Source organism: Melanerpes formicivorus, unplaced genomic scaffold (genome assembly GCF_026170545.1).
Source record: "Melanerpes formicivorus ecotype bairdi unplaced genomic scaffold, bMelFor1.0.p_v2 SCAF_32, whole genome shotgun sequence".
Lineage (NCBI taxonomy): Eukaryota > Metazoa > Chordata > Aves > Piciformes > Picidae > Melanerpes > Melanerpes formicivorus.
The window spans coordinates 9,812,974-9,833,707 of record NW_027142384.1 but is presented as its reverse complement, the minus strand read 5'-3'; the positions used below and the strand labels follow the sequence as shown (position 1 = coordinate 9,833,707).

The following is a 20,734-nucleotide window of genomic DNA, read 5'->3' as shown; positions in this document are numbered from 1 at the left end:
TTCTGGACTGTCCACACTCTGCTCTCCTGTGCCAGGGCTTCTTGCATACCTGGATATTTCCCAGATCCCTCAGCTGTGATGGTTGCAGGTGTGTCACGTTCAGATTTCTCTGCAGCAGCTGCTGGCAGCAGCATACTGTTGGGCATCATGACATCTGGTACAGGAACCTTTGAAAACCAAGAACACAGAATTATTCCTGGAAAAGTCACACTATTTAATACTATCCAACTGCATGGAACTCCAATACAAAAGATCCACCCTACCCAGATCAAAGATTGCCAGTACTAAACCAGGCCTTGATTCAGCCCTTCATAATGGATTCTGACAGACATCCAGAGCACTGGGTGTCTCTTGGTGAAGAATCAATTCAAAATAACCCTCAGACCTACATACCCTCAATATCCCCCTGGTGTCAGTGTCAGCACAAAGAAGGCTGTGCCAAGTTGGTGGGGGGTTACCAGGGGAATTCTCCTTGGACATTCTCCACAGACAGAGAGCATGTTGAGGTATGGCTATCAGTCAGTTCTTGACTGAGGGCTTCCCCACTTTGCTTCACCTGGATTGTTTTTCTTAAACAAGGGCCATTCCAAGATCTTTGAAAGAAACTTCTAAGTTTCTTTCTCTACAGAAATAGCAACTTCTTGCCATTTAAAGTAAGATTTTTTTTTCTGTCTTGTCTTCAGTTGCTTCTGTATCTTCTTCAGACTGCTCCACCTGTTGTGTTAGACATTGACAGTATAGACAGGAATCTCTGAAGAATCTACTTGTAGAGTCTGACAGTACCCATTTTAGTGAAGCTGGCACTTCATGTTGTTCAGCACTTCATGGTTTGTTTTGTCTAAGATCTTTAGAACATGCTCATCTCACAGAATCATAGAGTGGTTTGGGTTGGAAGGGACCTTAAAGATCTTCTAGTTCCAACCCCTCTGCCATGGGTAGGGACATCTCCTACAAGACTGGGTTGCTCAAGGCCTCATCCAGCCTGGCTTTGAAGGACTGTCTGGGAGTTCATAGTAAGCCTTATCAAGCTTATGTTCAAAGTCCTGCACTGCCACAGGCACTCTCCAAATGACCTCAAGTAAATCAGTTCAGACTGTGCTTCAGCTCCTCATCTCACTTCCTTACTCCATTGAGGTAACAAGAATACTCATAGGAGAAATGTTGGGAGTGGTAAAATACTATAGCAATGGAAGCTACACACACTGCTAGGCCTGAGCAGAAACACCTTTTGTTGCTTTTTAAAACTTAACAAAGTGTTGTAAACCTTTCTCACGATACATAATTCATACAGATATAAAAACATCTACATGGAGATCAAGTGCCTGTGGGAAAAACCTTCCAGACAGATCTCTGAAAGCCCTGAGCTTAGCATAGCTGTAATTTACACATGGCACTAATAGCACCTTCCCAGAGGACTTCTGGCTTGGAGTTCATCTGGGAAGGAAGGACTTCTTAAAAAAAAGAAAATACTGCTCTAAATGGTTATCTGGGAGTTCAGCTGTGGACACAGCAGATTGGTGTTAGCAAACAGGACAATTTAGGTGATGCAGAAGAGCACTGGAGAGGGACTTTTTGCAAAGGTATAGAGTGACAGGAGAAGGGGTGATGGCTTCAAACTGGAAGAAACTGGATTGAGATTTGACATTAGGCAGAAATTCTGCCCCAGGAGGGTAGTGAGGCACTGGAACAGGTTGCCCAGAGAAGATGTGGAGGCTTCAAGGCTGAAAGTGTTCCAATCCAGGTTGGATGAGGCCTTGAGCAACCAGGTCTAGTGGGAGATGTCCCTCCCCATGGCGGGGGGGTGGATGGCAGAACTAGATGATCTTCAACCCAAACCATTCTGTGATTCCATGGTTCTGTTTTGCAATGCCGTTCTCTGCTAAGAAAAAATTTCTAACAGTGAGACAACTTTTCAGCACCAGGAGAGGATTTAAAAATTGCCTTATTACCATGGAGAACTTGAGAAGAAAGCGAAGAAAGCTAATAATGCTTAATATGGAGGGGGAGATACCTCCATGTTTTTCAGTTCCCTCAAAGGGTCTGGGCAAGTTCTGTTTCTACTGCATTTTGATTGTGCTGGGCCAAAATTACATGTTCTGGTAGAGCTGTAGTTAGAAGAAAACCAAGGAAAATAAAAGTAGAATCCCCAGCGGCACAAAGAACTTTAGACTTCAGCCAAGATCTCTTTCTATTCTTTCATACTATTTGGGAACAAGGTGCTAGGCCTACAACCACAACCATACAAGTGAGGGAGCCATCTATGGATATAGAAACAAATCCCTAAGGAGGTGGATCACTGAGATTTCCAAATGCATCTCCTTCTTAAAAGGCAAGATAGCCAGAGTCAGGGTGTCTTAGGAGGTCTGTTTTCTAATGAAATCTGTTCTGTAACATCAAATGAATTCTAGACCCAACTGTGTCTTTGCTGACATTGTTCTGAGTGGTGCTGAGCCATTCTTTTTCACAGGAATTTCTTATTTTGACCTGCTTTATACAATTTTCCAATGAAAACCAACATTTTCTTGGTGAGGCTGGAATGGGATTCATCCTCCAAAGGGAGTTCGATTGTTACAGCATTCATCCCAACCATGGGGAAGCCAGGTCAAGTCCCTGCCTAGTCCATGTTAGGTGCCTGAAATCAGATATTCCATTTCCTAATGAGCTAACCCAACTGCATTACTACTCATTCTTGGATTCCCTTTTCTGTTTCACACTCCTGTTTTATTCCAAACCCCCAAACCTTAAGGGGCTTTCATATGGAGGCAGAAGGCAGCAGCAGGCCATGCTGCATTCTCCAACTAGCATCACGATTGAATCTCCTGGAAGGGAATGCAAGGACAGCCCAGCTATACACAGGAATCCTTCTACATTTGTCAACCCCATTCTCCAGGGAGTTCCTATTATTTCAGAAACAGAAGTCACAACACCTCTGAGACCTGCATATGACTAGACCCAGTTTACAAGTGTGTACTAAGAGATGTGGACAGGCTTTTTCCAAGGTTAACAGCAATGAGGAACTGCAGGTTTCAGCATCTTTGAAACCCACCTGCAGTCCTTTTCCCAAGGGACATCAGTCACTGGATGAGCTGGCAAAAGGACCTAAGAGCCTGCTACACTCCCCTCCTTGGGCTACCTGCTGGCTGTGTCACAAGAGGTACAGTGCCCAGAGGCCTGAGTGTGTTTCTATCACCTATTTGGCACACTTACTGTCATCAGCAGTTTCTCCACACAGTCAGGGGACACACTGTGCAAATGGGTCAGATGAAGCTGGAGATGCATTTTGTTGCTGAGGACATCCTGGCAGAGGGGGCAGCAGATAACAGGTTGCATTGAGTGCTGTGACAGGACGTGCATCTGGATGCGGTTTGGGTCCCTGCTATTGTAGTTGCAATAAGGACATTGATAGAACTGCAAAACATGAAAGGGAGGTGCAGGCTGTTAGTCAGAGCGCTGCTGGCACTGCTGCTTCACCAGCACATCATCTCTGCTTCAGGCTGGGGTCATTTGAGTGAGGTCTAGAAGGCGATGACGTTGTCTTTTACCTGCTCGTGACAAAACTTATTGTCTTCTGGAGGCTTGGATTTTTTAGCTGCACCATCCTCTTCCTTTGTCACAAGAAGCTGTTGTGCCCCTACCACAGTGTTCACTTTTGGCTCCTTCTCTGGTGTGCCTACTCCTGTTCCAAAGACACAATTTTCAACAAGACATTAAACTTTCCCATCTCTTGGTTTGCAAAGAGCCTGCACCTCCAGAGGCCTGCATTGTCTGGGAAGGGCTTTCATTCCTTACCCTGAGAAATAACCTAGGTGAGTAAACTGAATCTGGGGAAGCATAAAGGGGAAGATGCACTTCTATCCTCCATGGAGCCTCTGTCTTTAAAAATGGGCTCATCTCTGCTGTTTAGATAACCTCAGGTTACCTTTAAAGATTAATCAATAATGTTCTTTCTTTAGCAGCTCAGCAGGAATTTGTGTATTACATTAAAACAAATCAGCTTTTGCCTACAAAAATCCTGTTTTCCAAAATAATTAATTTGCTGCTGTTTAATTACCCTCTCTCTTCCCTAAACTGTCTCAGCACTATGATTACCGTGCTGTTTTGGTGTTTCCTGCCTGGTTAAAATTCTGAGGCTAAACAACAGCGAGGCTTTCAAAGCAACACTGTGGAGAACAGGATTTCAGAGCTAACTTACTGTTAATTACACACAAAGATCAGTCACTTAGGATTGTCTCAGATGTTTACACCCTGCATTTTCAGAGCCCGGCCTTGCTGATCACACCCAGGACGTAATGGCTGTCTATAGGTGGTTTGCCTATTAAGCATTAAATACTATATTTAATATTATGCCTGAACTGGCTGCGTAATGCGGCCCAATCTTGCACACATCAAAGGCAGGAGTGCAATTCTAATTTCCCAGTCCATCAGAAAATTCTTTCCAGCGTCAATTTGCCAGATAATCTCTTCTGCTAGGCTGGATATTACAGGAGCATTGGGCAGGCATGTCACATACATCTCACGACAAACACAAAACCTCATTTACCAACCATTCCAATCTCATCATAGCGCGGCATCATCTGACCTTTTTTCTGCTGTTTATTATGAGTATTTCTAATTTTAACTTTCAATTTTCACCATCTTCCAGTCAATTTGCAACTAAATTATTTCCAGGGTGAGGACACTATCACTGGACACTGGGTGCAAATACATCTTGAAATGCAATGAAGCTAAACCATTGATTGCTATCAGACCCAACGTAAATATATAGTCCAGAGGTAATCTGATTGTATGCTGTGCATGAAGATTTATCTTGATTTTTTTCAATCCACCCCCAAGATTCACAGAAATGAACAAATTGCACCTCGTTGCACAATAACCTGGGATTAATTTTAAAATAAGGTCAGCAATGTTTTGGTGACAGAGTAAACATGGACAAAGAAAACCCTTGGCTTTTTTCTTAGCCAAAACCAAGGTGATTTTGTGATGACATCATTATTGTTACTGTTGTAATAATAACAATAACAGTAATAGTAGTAGTAGTTGTTGTTGTTGTCATTACTATTATTATCATCATCATCATACAGATTTTGTGCAGTACTACAAGGCCAACATTAAAGAGAAGTAAAATAAGAGAACAGTTCACAGGATCCCAGGGTTGGAAGGGACCTCTGAAGATCGAGTCCAACCCCCTTGCCAGGGCAGGAACAGAGAATCCAGTGTAGGTCACACAGGAACACATCCAGACAGGGCTGGAAAGTCTCCAGAGAAGGAGACTCTACAACCTCCCTGGGCAGCCTGTTCCAGTGCTCTGTGACTCTTACAGTAAAGAAGTTCCTCCTCATGTTGAAGTGGAACTTCTTGTACTATATTTTACATCCATTGCCCCTTGTCCTATCCCAGGGCACAAGTGAGCACAGGCTGTCTCTGTCCCTTCCTTTCTGACCCCCAGCCCTCAGATATTTATAGACATTGATCAGATTCCCTCTCAGTCTTCTCTCCAGACTAAATAGCCCCAGGGTGCTCAGCCTCTCCTCATCAGGCAGTGCTCCAGTCCCTTCAGCATCCTTCTAGCCCTCCCTTGGACTCTTTCAAGTAGATCCCTGTCCCTCTTGAACTGGGGAGACCAGAACTGGAAGCAGTATTCCAGATGAGGTCTCACCAGGGCAGAGTAGAGGGGGAGGAGAACCTCCCTGGATCTGCTGGACACACTCCTCTGAATGCAGCCTAGGATCCCATTGCCCTTCTTGGCCACCAGGGCACATTGCTGTCCCATGCAGAACTTCTTGTCCACCAGGACTCCCAGGTCCTTCTCCACCGGGCTGCTCTCCAGCAGATCACCTCCCAACCTCTACTGCTGCAGTTTATTCTTCCTTTGCAGGTGCAGGACTCCGCACTTCTTCCTTGTAGAACCTCATTAGGTTCCTCTCTGCCCAGCTCTGTCTGTCCATGTCTCACTGAATGGCTGCACAGCCTTCAGGTGTCTCAGCCAAGCCTCTCAGTTTGGTATCACCAGCAAAGCTGCTGAGCAGACACTCCCAACATCATTGATACAGATGCTGAATAGGATTCTATGACTGGACTCAGCACTGATCCCTGGGGGACTCCAGGTCTCAAGGTAAATACCCAAACCTCTCGTCTGACCATAGCAAACAACTGCAAACTGAATCCCCCAGGGACATTTTTCTGTCAGACATTTCTTTATTAGCTCCCATATTTTATAACTTACACATTAACTGCAGTTTCCCCACGCTTTGTTCTTCGCTCCTAAGTTGCTACTGATTTCTTCTGATGCAATTTAGAGCTGTAACTTTTGCGTGTTCTTGCTCAAATTAAAGTTTATTCCTGATATATTTCCCTACTTGTGATGACCAATTTGCCAGCATCTGTGTAACATCGGAATCCTGCCTTCAGTTATGGGCCTCTCACTCCAAGAAGGACATTGAGGTGCTGGAGCAAGTCCAGAGAAAGGCAGCAAAGCTGGGGGAGGGTCTGGAGAACGGGGCTGATGAGGAGCAGCTGAGGGACCTGAGGGTGTTAAGTCTGGAGCAGAAGAGGCTGAGGGGAGACCTCATTGCTCACTGCAACTCCCTGAAAGAAGGCTGGAATGAGTTGGGGCTGGTCTCTTCTCTCTAGTATCAGGAACTAGAACAAGAGGAAATGGCCTGAAATTGTGCCGGGGAGAGTTAAGTTGGAGAGGAGAAAATATTTCTTTCCTGGAACAGGCTGCCCGGGGAGGTGGTGGAGTCACCATCCCTGGAGGTGTTCAAGTGTGGCCATGGCACTCTGGGACACGGTTTAGTGGCCATGGTGGTGTTGGGTTGAAGGCTGGACTCCATGACCTTAGAGGGCTTTTCCAACCCAAACCATTCTATGTTTCTATGAACAAGACACTTTCTGGAGGCCTACCTGGATTGCTCAGGCAGTGCTGTGCCAATGACCTGAGGCACCAGTGGTGCTTAAAGACAAGACCCACAGGATGCAATGCCTTAAGGCCCCCTTTCACTCCTCACCTTGGTTTATGGCCCTACAGGACTCCCTGGCCTATCTGCATTTACTGGGCAATATACCAGGATTATTCAAACATCTTAACTGTGAGTATTACGGGAAGTACGAAAGTGACACTCCACATTAACACAGAAAGGCTGCTTCTCAGCTTTTAGAAGGATGGGTTCAAATTATTAACCTCTCTTCATTGCCAGCTGTCAAAAATGTCTAACAGTTGGCTTCTGTTTCTTACCTTTATCCTCTGTCACTTTTAAAATGTCCCTTTTTAAAGACAAAGGGCCTAGAAGCTCAGCTGGTGTAAACAGACACTACTATTCAGAAAGCTGGCTTTTAAACACCAAAACTAAACCAATTTCACCTTCTCTTCCCTTTGTCATGCCAGCCTGTTCTCCACAGGTTTTAACAGAAATTCTGCTCCAAGTTCTGCTCCAACATTCACTTGTGAAAATGCTTTTTCTGGGGGGGGCTGTGGTGTTTAACTGCTAGTGCAAGGGAGCTTGGAGAGCACCCTGGGCACACACAAGGTTAATATCACACATCATCTTCCAGCACAGGATGGAATAACTCAAGTTGCTTCAAAGGGCCTATAATGATCATGAAACACATAGTTCTTGTTTCCATAAAAACAAGCAGGGGGTGGGGAGGGGAAATTTTCTTTTGTGGTTAATACAATAAAACCCGAGAGTTATAAAGCACTGTGCTGGGGTCAATGAATGCATAACAAAGCACAGCTTTTTACTGTGTTTACCATGACATTTATATAAACTGTCAACATTTACAGAGGCTTTGTTGGGTTTGTTGTTGGCCTTGCTCTGGATTCATTCAACCCCAAGCGCTGTTACTTCTTAAGTGACTGAAGTTAAATCTAGCCCATAATAAAGTAACCAAAGCTGAGTTTTGCAGGAAAAACAAAACAAAAAACAAAACCAAACAAGAGAGGGGTTGATTCTTCTCTCTGGCACAGAGAAAGGTGAGGACTGAACCCTCCCAAACCAGAGCGCACATGCCAAAGCCAAAGCAGATCATCTCCTGGGACAGTGGTCCAGCTATGACAAGTCAGCACTGTCAACAGTCTGCTTTCTGTGTTGACTGTTTTAAGGCGCTTCCTGTAGGGAGGCTGAACAAAGTGATGGTCTTAGAGGGAGCATATTGAAGGAGGAGAGGAAATATTATGGCTCAGAGCACACTGTGTGGCACTGTTTGCATAGCTAGATGTTCCACTGGCATACTAGCCTTCCTAGGTAGCTGCAGGGAAAGCTTGAGTTGTTATTCATGATTTAAATATGCGCTTTTAGCTCTTGAGACACATCCTTTGTTGGGTTTTTTTTTTCCCTAACTGTGAGACAAAACTGTAATTAAGTTTATAATAGAAAATACACAGCATTGTTTTAGAGGGATAATGTAATTAAATGCATTTAGCTCAAAAACTGAGTTTAGATCTAAGCAAGTGCCGTAAGTGTCACTGACTGCCTGTCAGTCACAGCATTCTTTAGCTTGTGTGGAGATTGCTGATATAAAAATTACATGATTCACTATAAAAATGACAGGATTCACTGATGTCATCACCCCAAAATCAAACTAACACTGTTTGTGGGACTGGCGAGAGGGACCGAATTCATAGGCTGGTGAGAAAAAAAGTCCTGGGAAAGCTGTCACTGAAATCCATGAATCCATGCATTTGATAAAGATTGCATAATTTCAGACTTCTGACACATCAGATGATGTTTTTCAGCCTCAAAATAATTCTAAAACTATAATTACTGGGAGAGTATTCTTCCTAATTAGAGCAGAATGAAAGGATAATTTTCATTGCAATAATGAAGGTTAATTTCCATCCTTCTTCATGTTTACTACCTTATTAAAAAGTGCTCCCCTTAGCCATGGCAGAGACATATTACATTTTCAATGCAAATGTATTAATCTGGATAAATTCCATATTAATTCTTGCACTGCATAGAGCTGTAATTTGGATTATAATTAATCTAAAGCGGCACTAGATTTAAGTGACAATATAAATGAAGCATTAGTGAGGCTTTGCTCTTCCCAATGAATATTCAACAAACAGAACCTGCAGACTGCCACGGCCCCTGTCGAAAGCCCCACTCCTGGAGATAAGGTGAGCAGCACAGCACAACAGCTTACACAAACACACTGCTACTAAATACATGTTAATCCTTTCCCCTCTAATAGATTCTATGCTAAAGAGGGGTCACACTGCTCTCCTGTCTAACTTGTTAGGGTTGTGATTAATTTATTGGTTTTTCCTGCGATTTCTTTGGCAAGACTTGCGAGGCTCAATCCATGAGCGAGCCCAAATTAACATTCAATTATACAACAAGCAGTTCTGCAGCCATTAGAAATCCTTGTCAGCTGAGTGGAAATTAAGATGATGGCCCCAGCCTCGCGCATGCAGAGTAATTCAGAGGAAGGAAATAAAAAGTTGCTGCAAGATTTAGGGTTTCACAGTGCAAGCTCTTCTCTGTGCCAAGCACAAAAGCAATCGTGTATTTCAGCCCTTGTTTTCATACGGATATTACTGCAAAGTTATTTGTGTAATTGCTGGCACGGGAATGCAGAACAATTACGCTGGGTTTTCTCTTTTTTTGTGTAATGCACCCAGTAGGCATCTGGATATAGGTTTGTCCTAATTAAACATGGCCCTTATGAGCAGATAATCCTGATGGAATTTTGAGAATTCCCCTTTGGTATTTTTTTTTTTCTAGATTCCATCTCTTCTTCTCTTTCTTTTCTTTGGTTTGGTTTGGTTTGGTTTGGGGTGTTTTGTTGTTGGGGTTTGGTTTTGTGGTTTTTTTTTCTGGAGCTTTAATAACTTTCTTGAATAACTATGGATTGACTTGTCTAAGAAAAAGAGAGAGCTGAAAACTCCCTGAAGTGGTTTCCCGGTGGCCCTTAGGCAGAGTGTACAGTAGGAAAGGCAGGATGTAGGTGGCTGTCACTCTTCTCATGGTGAGTGTCCAGGACAGCCCCTGATGGAGGTCTTGCGTTGATCTGGGAGCTTGACCTGACTGCACTGTAGATGGTTTTTAGCCAGTCAGGGAGCGAGCCAAGGCAGATAGGTATTTTAAACCACAATACAGCTTCTTGCCCAACATCATCCTTGTCATCATCAGCCTTTCTGCACTCTCTTGATCTCAAAAAACAAAGCGACGGGAGAGCGGCTGAGGTTCTGCAGTGATGGGTACTGACCTTAGCACATCAACAAGCAAACTTGAAGGAAACTTTCATCTTTAACTCAGTCTTCTGAATTGATTCAGCGTAGAAAGGGCAATCTATAATATTTTTGGGGGCAATAAATCCCAACGCTTAATACATGAAGAGCAAATTACAGTATGGGGGCGTTTGGGTGTAAAGAAACTCATACGTAAAATGATCTTTTCTCTACACCTATATGTCTTTAAGGGGGAATACATCCTCCTTTGTATGCTGTTGTCATTGGCAGACAAGGAAAAGATATATGAATACCTGAAACTAATAGGCTTCAACCTGTTTCAGCACTTCTTCTGCTTCAGTGAATCCAACATAATGTAACTAGGTATAGCGTGCGGCACCAGTAGCCGATGTAATATTCATTGTGACCATAGATTTCCATCTCATACATAAAAAGCATGGATGAAGTCACATATTTGCCAAATCAAACACAGAAAAAGCCTTGGGTATCTACACCAGATGCTGGCCCTGGGTTTGTTTGTGCACAAGTAAATGTCATGATATAGGGGTTTTGTTTTCAAAGACAGTAGCTTTCATTACTGGGCGCTGTCTATTCCAGGAGATCAAAATTACCCAACCCATAATCCGTTTTCAATGATATTTCCTCTTTCTTAGGCTGAATCATCTGTAAACTTTATTTTTTTTTTTTTAACCCACTGGATTTTGTGTACTTTTTTTTTTTTTAATTTATTTTTTTGTTCAAAATGCCTCAAATAAATGCCCAGGAAGAGGAGAGATTCTTGGAAGCGACTGATCAGAGACGCGAGAGCAAAATGAGAAAATAACAAAAACAAAGCAAACCCAACCCAAACCTCCTCCCATTCTTTGGGTTACAAAGGGGGGCAAAACCTGATTGAAAGGGGGGGGGGGGGGAGGGGGAAATAAAAAAAACCCAAGTGGTACCTAATCCTATGCTTATGAAAAATTAATATGCCATCAGAGGAATCACAAGTACAGCTAAGATTAATGAAAGGCGCTTAAAAAATTACAAGCACACAAACTGATTTGATTAAAAAATAATCTCACTGGCCGTCCTGTAATATTCTTCAACTTATCCGCATCTATCCTGTCAGATGGTTATGATTAAAAATAGGTCAATGGGAGGCTACTGATAGAAATCACATGCAAAATGCACATGCAGTGAATAGTAGTGGGAACGTCCAGACAGTTCCAAATGAAAGAGCATTTCATAAGTTTAATATAAATTTTAAAAAGAGGCAAAAAAGGGGGAGCGGGGTGGGGGGTGGGGGGGGGGAACCAAAAATGCTAGTGTCTTACCAGAGTCTTTACTAGGTTTTTTGCCTTCGCTATTGTCTCTCTCACTTGAGTCTTTATCATCAGCCACAGCCACTGATGTACTTTTAGCAGACCCTTCTGTATCTTCACCTTGTTCTTCTGTGGATAAACACAGAAAAAAGAGCTTAGAACAGAAACTCAGTGACCGCTTAACAGCATTTCAAAATTACGTCCTGCAGTGAGAACAGCACTACCAGGGGGGTGGCAAAAGATGGGAAAAGGAGGGCTGGGGTGGAAGAAGAGGGGAAAGAGCAGCACCTGAGAGAGGTTAGACCTTAATTACAAATAATTTGCCATACTTCCAAACCCATTCAGAAATTCTGACCGTGCCTTCCTCAGAGCACTTGCTCTGCACCAGTGGGAGAGACTTAAAGCCTGCCATTTCATATTCTTGGCTAGGAATGATTGGTGTTAGGACACAAGCACACACACACAGAGGAACAAAAGCCAGCACATGTGAAAATGCATCTTGGAGCCAAATAAACAAATAAATAAATAAATAACAGGGGAAAGGGGAGGAAAAAAAAAAAAAAAGCAGGGGGTGATTGCAATATAAATCCTATTAGTGCAGCAGTATCCTGCTAATTGCAGTAAGTAAGCATTAGGTATTAGGTCCTGTATTAAATATAAACCTCTGGCTTTGTGGGAGAAGTCTCCAATTTTATCTCCAGGGGGAGCCACTCGGGATCGAGGATGCCACTGGGTGTAGGGCTGGCGAGGACGCGGCATCGCCCCGCACCTCGCTCTGCCGTTCACACACCAGCGAGACGGTATGGAAATCTTCACAGTAACTCAAGCCCATTTAATTATTCAGTAAATCTTAGCTATGCTGCTACTGGTGGATTAATCTGTTTATGCAGTTAGCTTTCTATGCTGGGGCTGTGTAGCACTAATCCGTGAAAGGCCCACTGTTCCTTTTCATCCTGTGATCATTTGTCTCTCACTGTGCTGATGTCACATTTTAATGAATTTTTAGCAATCTGAGTAATGCCAGATAACCAGACTTGCAACTCCCTCCAGCACAGCACGCTGTTTTCATTGCAGCACACACACACACACACACACACACAAATAAATAAAAATAATATTTCCCAGCTCAGGTAGGAATTACATAAATTAGGAGGTGAAGGTAAAACGGGATTCGCAGCACCGGGCTGCTCAATTTCATAAAATCTTTAATGACCATATAAATTAACCCTGGAAAGGCAAAAGGTCACAGACACACATTTGCATACACTCTTCTATTCACTTTCGATAAGCAGAGCTTTTATGCAGGGAACATGATACAATTAACCCTTCAGGAGCCACACAAAACGCAGCTACCGACGTTTTAAGTGTCAAGCATTAACTGAAAATTACACACTGCATAAAATTTTCATTGTAAATGCTATAGTGATTGAAAGGGGAAATAGTGGCCCTCTTCGCACCCCATGTTTTATTAATAACGCTCTGACAGCAGAATGAAATATCCTCTGTCATACGCAGCAGCTGAGCACAAAAAAATTGCTGCTGCTCGGTGCCTTCCTGGCCAGCCATGCGCTCAAACTGTAACGCCCAGGGGTGAGCGACCCTGGGGGCAAGGTGCTGAAGCCAGCCCAATCTCAGCTTCCTACCAAACCCTTTGGTACGTTGGAAGAGGGGGGCAAAAAAAAAAAACGGGGAAAAAAAGACAAAAAAAGGACACAAAACAAAACAAACAACACAGCTCCAATTTTGGAAACTAGAAGAATAAAAGCAATCAAATAAATCAACTCTCAGCCCCGGATCAATGTGTTTTGCATGGCCATCGATACACAATAGGTCAGGACCAAGCATGCGTGTCTGTGTTTTGGGACAAAACCAGGGGTTCTCTCCTTTTAAAACGATGGCACATGAAAAACCCGAAGCAGCAGAGAATTTCCATCAGAATATCGCGGGGCCCCCCGCTGGTGCTGCCTGGGCGCTGCCCCTCCCGCGCCGCTGGCTAATCAAAGATGGCAGCGCAGCGGGCGCGGGCCGCGGCGGCCAGGGGAGCGCGGGGCGGGCGCCCGGCGCCTCTGATCAGGTCTGGCTCGGCCGCGGCAGCGCCGGGCGCGCACGACAGGCTCGCAGCCAGGGCCAGGCCCCGCGGCCTCGCCGAGCCCGCGGCGATCCCTTCTCCACTCATCCTTGGGAACGGCCGCCTGGCTTCCTTTGCGAGATTTACTGGCCCAATCCCCCTGGGCTGGAAAATGAAGTGTCAAAGTGCTACCGAGTGTCCTTATCTTGAGGGGACATAAAATCGTAAGGGCTATCGTGGCACACATTAATAAAACATTGCGTGTGTGTCAGGCACAGAGAAAGAAAATTATGAAGGTACTAAAAGAAAAGCTACAGTATCATCTGGGTCTCATCAGACGATTTTTGCAGAGTGCTCTCCTGGTTGTGTGTGTGTGTGTGTGTTTTTTTTTTCCTGGTATGTGTTTTAAGTGTGAGAGAAATTCCCAGACATGTTCTCCTATACATCATCCTGGTGTCTGACCTCAGCCTGACCCTGGCAACAGTTTGAGAAATCTGAATGCGAACAAAGACTCTGTGTCAGCAGCAGGCAGAGATTGCGGGGATAGACTTTCCCCATCAACTTAATCGCAAACAGCAGTTCTAAGGCCGTAACTTTACAGGGGCTCCACCGAGCCACAAACACACAACCTTCAGAAGTGAAACTGCCCCCCACCCCCTCCCCCCCCTGCTCCCCAGCACCCCCCTTCGCTGATTTTCCTCAGTCTTGTGGTGCTCCCTTTGATGTAGCAAGGCAATTAGCTCTAATGTTCGAGTGCTGCAGACCGGGTTTATGGTTTGGAAGGTGAGAGCTGTTTATTACAGGTAGGCTCCTGGGGGCCGTAAAGGCTTTGCGAATTTTTAATCATGCAAAAAAAAAAAAAAACACCCCACCTCCCCCCCCAAAAAAAAAACTAATCAAAATGTAACTTATACACACCATAAAAATTAATATCATTATTATGCACGGTATAAATTGCCTGCCTCGGCTTTCAATGGCACTGACTCCTCGAAAACACATTTGGCATTCATTTCAGAAATATGTGTGGCATTCGCTTCAGAAATAAATTTTCAGAGACAGCAATGATAATACAACTTCTGCTCTCTTCCTTCAGGATCACAGAAAGGCCGCCGAGGATGCACACCGCCGCCACAGATATCAAAGGGACGGGATGGAAACACAACAGCTCTCACTTAAAAGCAGTTAGAAAATTGCAAAACAAAATAAAAATTCCTGAAGACCATTCCTCAGAACATACATAGAGGACATGCAGCTAAGGGTGCAACCCAAGGCGCTGCACCTATGCCAAGATGCTGCAAACCTCTCTTTCCTAGCACTCTTCTCCTGACTTCGTATGTGACCAAATGAGGATAGGAGTTGGCTATACAAGTGTGACAGTGCCTGCTCAGAGACACAAAATCATGAATTATTATGTGTCAGTAAAGTACAGTATGATCCAAGGATCCCAGGATGTCAGGGGTTGGAAGGGACCTCAGGATATCTTTGAGCCCAACCCCCCTGCCAGAGCAGGGCCACTGAATCTAGCGCAGGTCACACAGGAACACATCCAGACAGGGCTGGAAAGTCTCCAGAGAAGGAGACTCCACAACCTCTCTCTCAGCCTTTCCTCATCAGGCAGTGCTCCAGTCCCTTCATCATCCTTGTAGCCCTCCAGTGGACTCTTTCAAGCAGATCCCTGTCCCTCTTGAGATGGGGAGCCCAGAATGGATGCAATCTGATGGTGCCACAGATTCCAGAGCAGGTCCCAACAATCTGCTTTAAATTTACAAGAGTCCTGCCTATATACATTCACATGAAGAGAACACCAGATTCAAATGCACTGTAATGGCTTTAATAACACTTTCATTTGCAATATGATATTTTATTCACACCTGGTTTTATTTTGTCCAAATGTTGAACATTTATTTTGATGTTGGATCTCCTGAGTTTAGTTATTATCAGCCTTTTTCCTCACCACTGGCTGAGAATTAAACACAAAAATGAGGTTAGCAGTCTGTGCTAAAACTGTAAAATAAGAGGAAATGCAAAAGTGACACTTCAGAGGTAATGTGAGTCTGCTGATATTGTCCATTAGCTGGCAACATCAGAGGCTTTCATACATTCAGCTACACACTCGGGTCCCAGTTCTATACCAATACTAGGGAGGAAGATCCTTGTGACCTTCCCCAACCCACTGAAGTTAAGTTGTGTGATGATTTCAATTGCAAAATCCAGGCCTCAGCCAAAGTTGAACAGCAGATGAAATGAACATTCATAGATTCATAGAATGGGTTGGGTTGGAAGGGACCTTAAAGATCATTCTTGAGGTCACTTCCAACCCTGACAATTCTATGATTCTATGATCATCCAGTCCCAACTCCCCTGACATGTGCAGGGATACCTCCCACTAGCCCAGGTTGCTCATGGCCTCACTTAACTTGGGTTTGAACACCTCCAGAGAGAGTGCATCCACAACTTCCCTGGGCAACCTCTTCCTGAGCCTCATCGCCCCCACTGGAAAGAATTTCTTCCTCACCTCCAGTCTAAATCTGCCCTCCTCAAGCTTCATGCACTGGTTAGAAAAGCCTGACCCACGGAGCTGTAAACAAGGAGACAAACCCACCCACCACAGCCAAGGGAAGGTACAGAGAAACAAATGATATTTTTTGACATAACATACTGAACAGCTGGAAACAGGCTGAGCTGAACCAATCTTCTCTCCTTGCATTTAAATGCCCTGTGACAATCACCTGTCCCTGTGTCCCAGCTGAGCAGCTGCCCCCCTGATGAGTAGCACTGGGAGTCTGTCTTCAAGTCTATTTAAGAATATGCTTTTCAAAGGGTTGTTTTGAGATGGTTTTTTTTTGTATGCTGTATCAATCAACAGCCAGTAGTTCCTGGTTTGGGCCCAGGTTATCTTTTTGGTGGTGACAGTGCTGGTGGTTTCCCTCTTGCCCTCTCCAAATTGCAAGTGATTTCCTAAATAAAGATGATCTACTAGTCGTGGATGAGAAGTTGTGGTTCTGAGAGAGAAAGTGAGATTAAGCAAGTGTTTGTGGCTGAGGGCCGGATGGACAGGGAAAGAGTAAATCAATTGACTGAAGCAGTCAGTAAATAAATGTGAGATCACAGAATCACAGAATGTTAGGGTTTGGAAGGGACCTTGAGAGATCATCCAGTCCGACCCGCCTGCCAGAGCAGAATCACCTATACCATATCACACAGGAACTCATCCAGGTGGATCTTGAATATCTCCAGAGAGGGAGACTCCACAAGCCCCACAGGCAGCCCATTCTAGTGTTCTCTCACCCTCACAGTGAAATAATTCTGCCTCCTGTTTCCATGGAACCTTCAAAAGAACTTCTTAAGATTTGTCCTCAATATGTTCAATAAATAGCCAAATCAAAGGCAGCCTGAGGTCTTCAGGACAGGTGTACCCCAGGTTCAACTGCTAGAATGAACAGTTTATGAGCTTCACTGTCAGGATGAAAAGGTAACCACTAGCAGAGGATATAGGAAGGGACAGGCAGACAACAGATAATGCAGGGAGAGGAGGAACAGCTAACAAAGGACAATAAAGAAAACTCCACAGAACATGCAAAAGAATGAAAAATCAACTAAAAGCAGGGCTTGTGGGTTTCCTTCTGGGTTATACTAGTTCCATGGCTTAGCTGGTACATTTCCCCAGCCTTCTGGCCTGCCATTTATTCATCCAACTGTTCCAGGAAGCAGTCGTTCTGGCTGGTCTTGCAGAGCAGGATGCCTCACTCATTCAGGATCTTGACTGCATCCTCTAGTGGTCGTATTTCATCTTCAAACAGGATTTCTAATTTCTCCTTCAGGGACTCTTGGGGAATAAGGGCACCAACCCGTTAATAATTGTTTCTAATCACTGGGTTATATTTAAAGCTGGAGCTGTTAGAAGGCTGAACTTCCCGCAAACAAGCCTATAATTAAGTGCTGCTGGTCACACTGACCAGAAAATGCTAACTGGTGGTTAGGACCAAATTGTACCATTTTGTTTTGTGGTGCATCTTTTGAATTTTTATAGCAGTCTAATGCTTCATTTCTGCTGCTGGAAACTGTGTTGGAGGAAGCCAACTGCAGAGCTGGCCCAACAGAGCAGGCCCTGGTGGCTCCTTCCCAAGGAGTGTCACAGCTCAGCCACCCCACCCAGCAGCCACTCTTCCCTGCTCCCTTCACCCCTCTGGCTGCTGGAGAGAGACACCTCTCGTCTACTCCACTTTTGGCTTCTTAGGTTCTGAAGGTAGACAAGATTCATTCTCACCCAGTGCTTTATTATTTCTTAATCTATTTTTTGACCCTTTTTTTCTTTTTAATTTTTTTTTTCTTATTTTTTTAACTGCAGGCTTTTAACTTCCAACTGCTGGAGCAGCCAAAGGAATGTTCTCCCCAGTTTAGAGGGGTGGGGTGCCCTTTGCAGTCCGGCTGCTGAGCAAGCTCTCCCTCCCTCTCTCTCTCTCTCTCTCTCTCTGCTGGCTGGGACTGCCTGTTTTCTAGTCTCCATCCCCTAGTCTCAGAGTAGATCAGGAAGCTTGTCTAACTCTGATAATGCAAAACGTGGAAAGAGATGTTGGTAAGCTTCTGCTGAGCCACAGTGATTTATCAGAAAGCAGGGAAATGTGCGGGTTGTGTTTTTGTTGTTTTATTTCTACATTAATATTTTATCAAATATTTTGCAAGAGGCAAAAGAAGCAGATGCTGACAAAACCATTAAGAGGGAATGTCAGCTATTCAGAGCAAAACTCTGCAATGCTTTCCAGATGTGACTGGAGATGTACAGCTAATCATTTATTATGCAAAAAGAGATTCTTTTCTTACTTGGCCATCTCTAGGAAGGCACTGAAGCATGAATCGGAGCGGAGAACAGTCTACCTTCTCCTGCTGAGCAGGACCTTTCTTTTGGCTGCCACTACAGGTCAGAGAAAATGCTGCTTCCCCCATCAGCATTAGCATTGTCTGGCTCCAAGACTAATATACTGCCATCAAGGTTAGTTAGGAAAGAAAATTAAACCTCATTGCTAATTCGTATTCAACATGCTGGATACACCCTGCCCGACTTCCGGCACTGGTCTGTGCTTCTTTCCGGAGGGAGACACCCCTCAGACTTCAGGCAGGCTGAATCATCTCATTCCTCCCTGGCTACAGAGGGATTTTAGTCCCAAGTTTAGTGTTTGGAATGCAGACTTTTCATTTTGGCACTGCAGCTAAATGCTGCAAGTTAGGCAGGTGAACTGAAGCCTAAGAGGCTGACCCAAAGCTCAGAAAGTCAGTGAGAGTCTTCTCATGACCTTCAGCAGCTTACTGGGTGCCCACTTTCAGCCTGTGAGGGAAGAACTCAAAAAAAAACCCAACCCTGGATCTTCACAGTTTCCTTCACTGTGTTTTTATGCCTCTTGCTCAGCCTTGTTTTACTTTTCTGTGCTGCTGTTCAGTCTGTGTATTCAATGACCCTTCATATACAAATGCTTCTGCTGCTATAGAATCAGAATAGACTGGAAGGGACCTCTGGAAAACATCCAGTCCAAGCCCCCTGCTAAAATCAGGTTCACTCTACATCAGGTTGCCCAGAATCACAATGGGTTTTGAAGGTCTCCAGAGAAGGAAACTCTACCACCTCTCTGCTCCAAGGCTCCAGCACCCTCAAAGTAGAGTTTACTCCTAAAGTCCAATGAAACTTCTTGGGTTCGTTTGTGGCCATTGCCTCTTGTGCTGTCTCTAGGCGCCACTGCAAAGAGCCCAGCGCCATTCTCATCACCCCCACCCTTTAGCTCTTTATCTGCATTTGTAAGATCCCTGATTTCTTTCATTTTTCCTCCCTCTCCCTGGAGCTGAATTTCCAGCACCTCCTCCAAGTGGTGAGATCGGCTCTCCCGCTCACAGCATCCAGAGTAACCCCTTCGAGTGTATTTACAAAGCACCCCATGGTGTTCATTAACAACTCATTAAAAATGCCATTTAAACAAAGTCTGTTGTCAGTGCCTCAGCTTTGGGTAGGACCCTCTGTGACACCCTCCTCTTTTCCCTCCCAGCTTTTCAGAGCTGCTTGCCTCTCTTTGGCTTGCTACCAGCATGCCTCTGAAATTATCTGGAAAGGATTCTCTTAGTCCATAGATTTCTACTTCATCTTTTGAGAATACCAGAGGAAAAGAATTTATTTTCTGTGCCATCTCCTGATCATTGGAGATACTCTTTATCCTCTGGTGGTGTACCAGCCCTAATGACTCTTCAGCAGGCTTTCTGTTTCTGAGGTACTTTAACCATTCCTGCTTAGCTTTGCCAGGTACCTTCATGTCTGTGCTCCTCTCAGCCAGCCACTGTGTTCACTTTTATTAACGTCACTTTGGCTTTCTTTCAGGATACTTTTTTCTGACCTGAATGAATCCCTGTCCTGTGTCTTGTCCTGTAGCTAGCTGCAGCCCTGCAGTTTAAATATTCCTCTTTCTTGGGGTTAAGTGTCATGAGCAGAAGGAGATCTGGCTACAATAACACCATCATTTTGGTTGGGAAAAAAACCTCATTCAGCCCAACCATTCTCTAACTCTACTAAGGCTGGGGCTAAACCATGGCCTTCAGCACCACATGTCTGCCTCTTTGAACTCCTCCAGGGAAGGGGATTCAGCCACCTCCCTGGGCAGTCTGCTTCAGTGGTTGAGAACCCTTTCAGTGGAGAAGTTTCTTCTAATGTCATAGAATCATAGAATGGTTTGGGTTAGAGGGGACCTCCAAATCTCATCCAGTCCAAACCCACTGCAGACTACAGGGACATCTTCCACTGGAACAGGTTTCCCAGAGCCTTGTTGAGCCTCACCTTGAATATCTACAGGGATGGAGCCTCAACCACCTCCCTGGGCAACCTGTTCCAGGGTTCCACCACACTCATGGTGCAGAACTTGTTCCTAACATCCAATCTAAATCTACTCTCATTTCAAACTGGGGCTTTTTAGCCTGGTGAGATGCAGCCTTAGTGGGGACCTCATCAGTGCTGATCAGTGCTTCTAGGGTGGGTGTCAGGAGAATGGGACCAGTCCTTTTTCAATGGTGCCCTATGACAGGACAAGGGGCAGTGGGCACAAACTTGAACACAGGAAGTTCCATCTAAACATGAGGAGGAATTTCTTTACTTTGAGGGTGGTAGAGCACTGGGCCAGGCTGCCCATAGAGGTGGTG

General features: G+C 44.6%; 1 protein-coding gene across 2 annotated transcripts in view; it reads right to left on the bottom strand.

The window, feature by feature from the left end:
* The window catches only part of ZFHX4 (zinc finger homeobox 4), a 184,265-nt gene that overhangs the window by 16,898 nt on the left and 146,633 nt on the right, over positions 1-20,734 (bottom strand). For both annotated transcript variants that reach the window (XM_068155591.1, XM_068155592.1), the window contains exons 5-8: positions 11,509-11,625; positions 3,543-3,676; positions 3,208-3,408; positions 50-167 (exon numbers count right to left, since the gene is read on the bottom strand). In XM_068155591.1, coding sequence (XP_068011692.1) covers positions 50-167; positions 3,208-3,408; positions 3,543-3,676; positions 11,509-11,625 — 570 coding nt within the window. The remainder of the gene's footprint in view (positions 1-49; positions 168-3,207; positions 3,409-3,542; positions 3,677-11,508; positions 11,626-20,734) is intronic.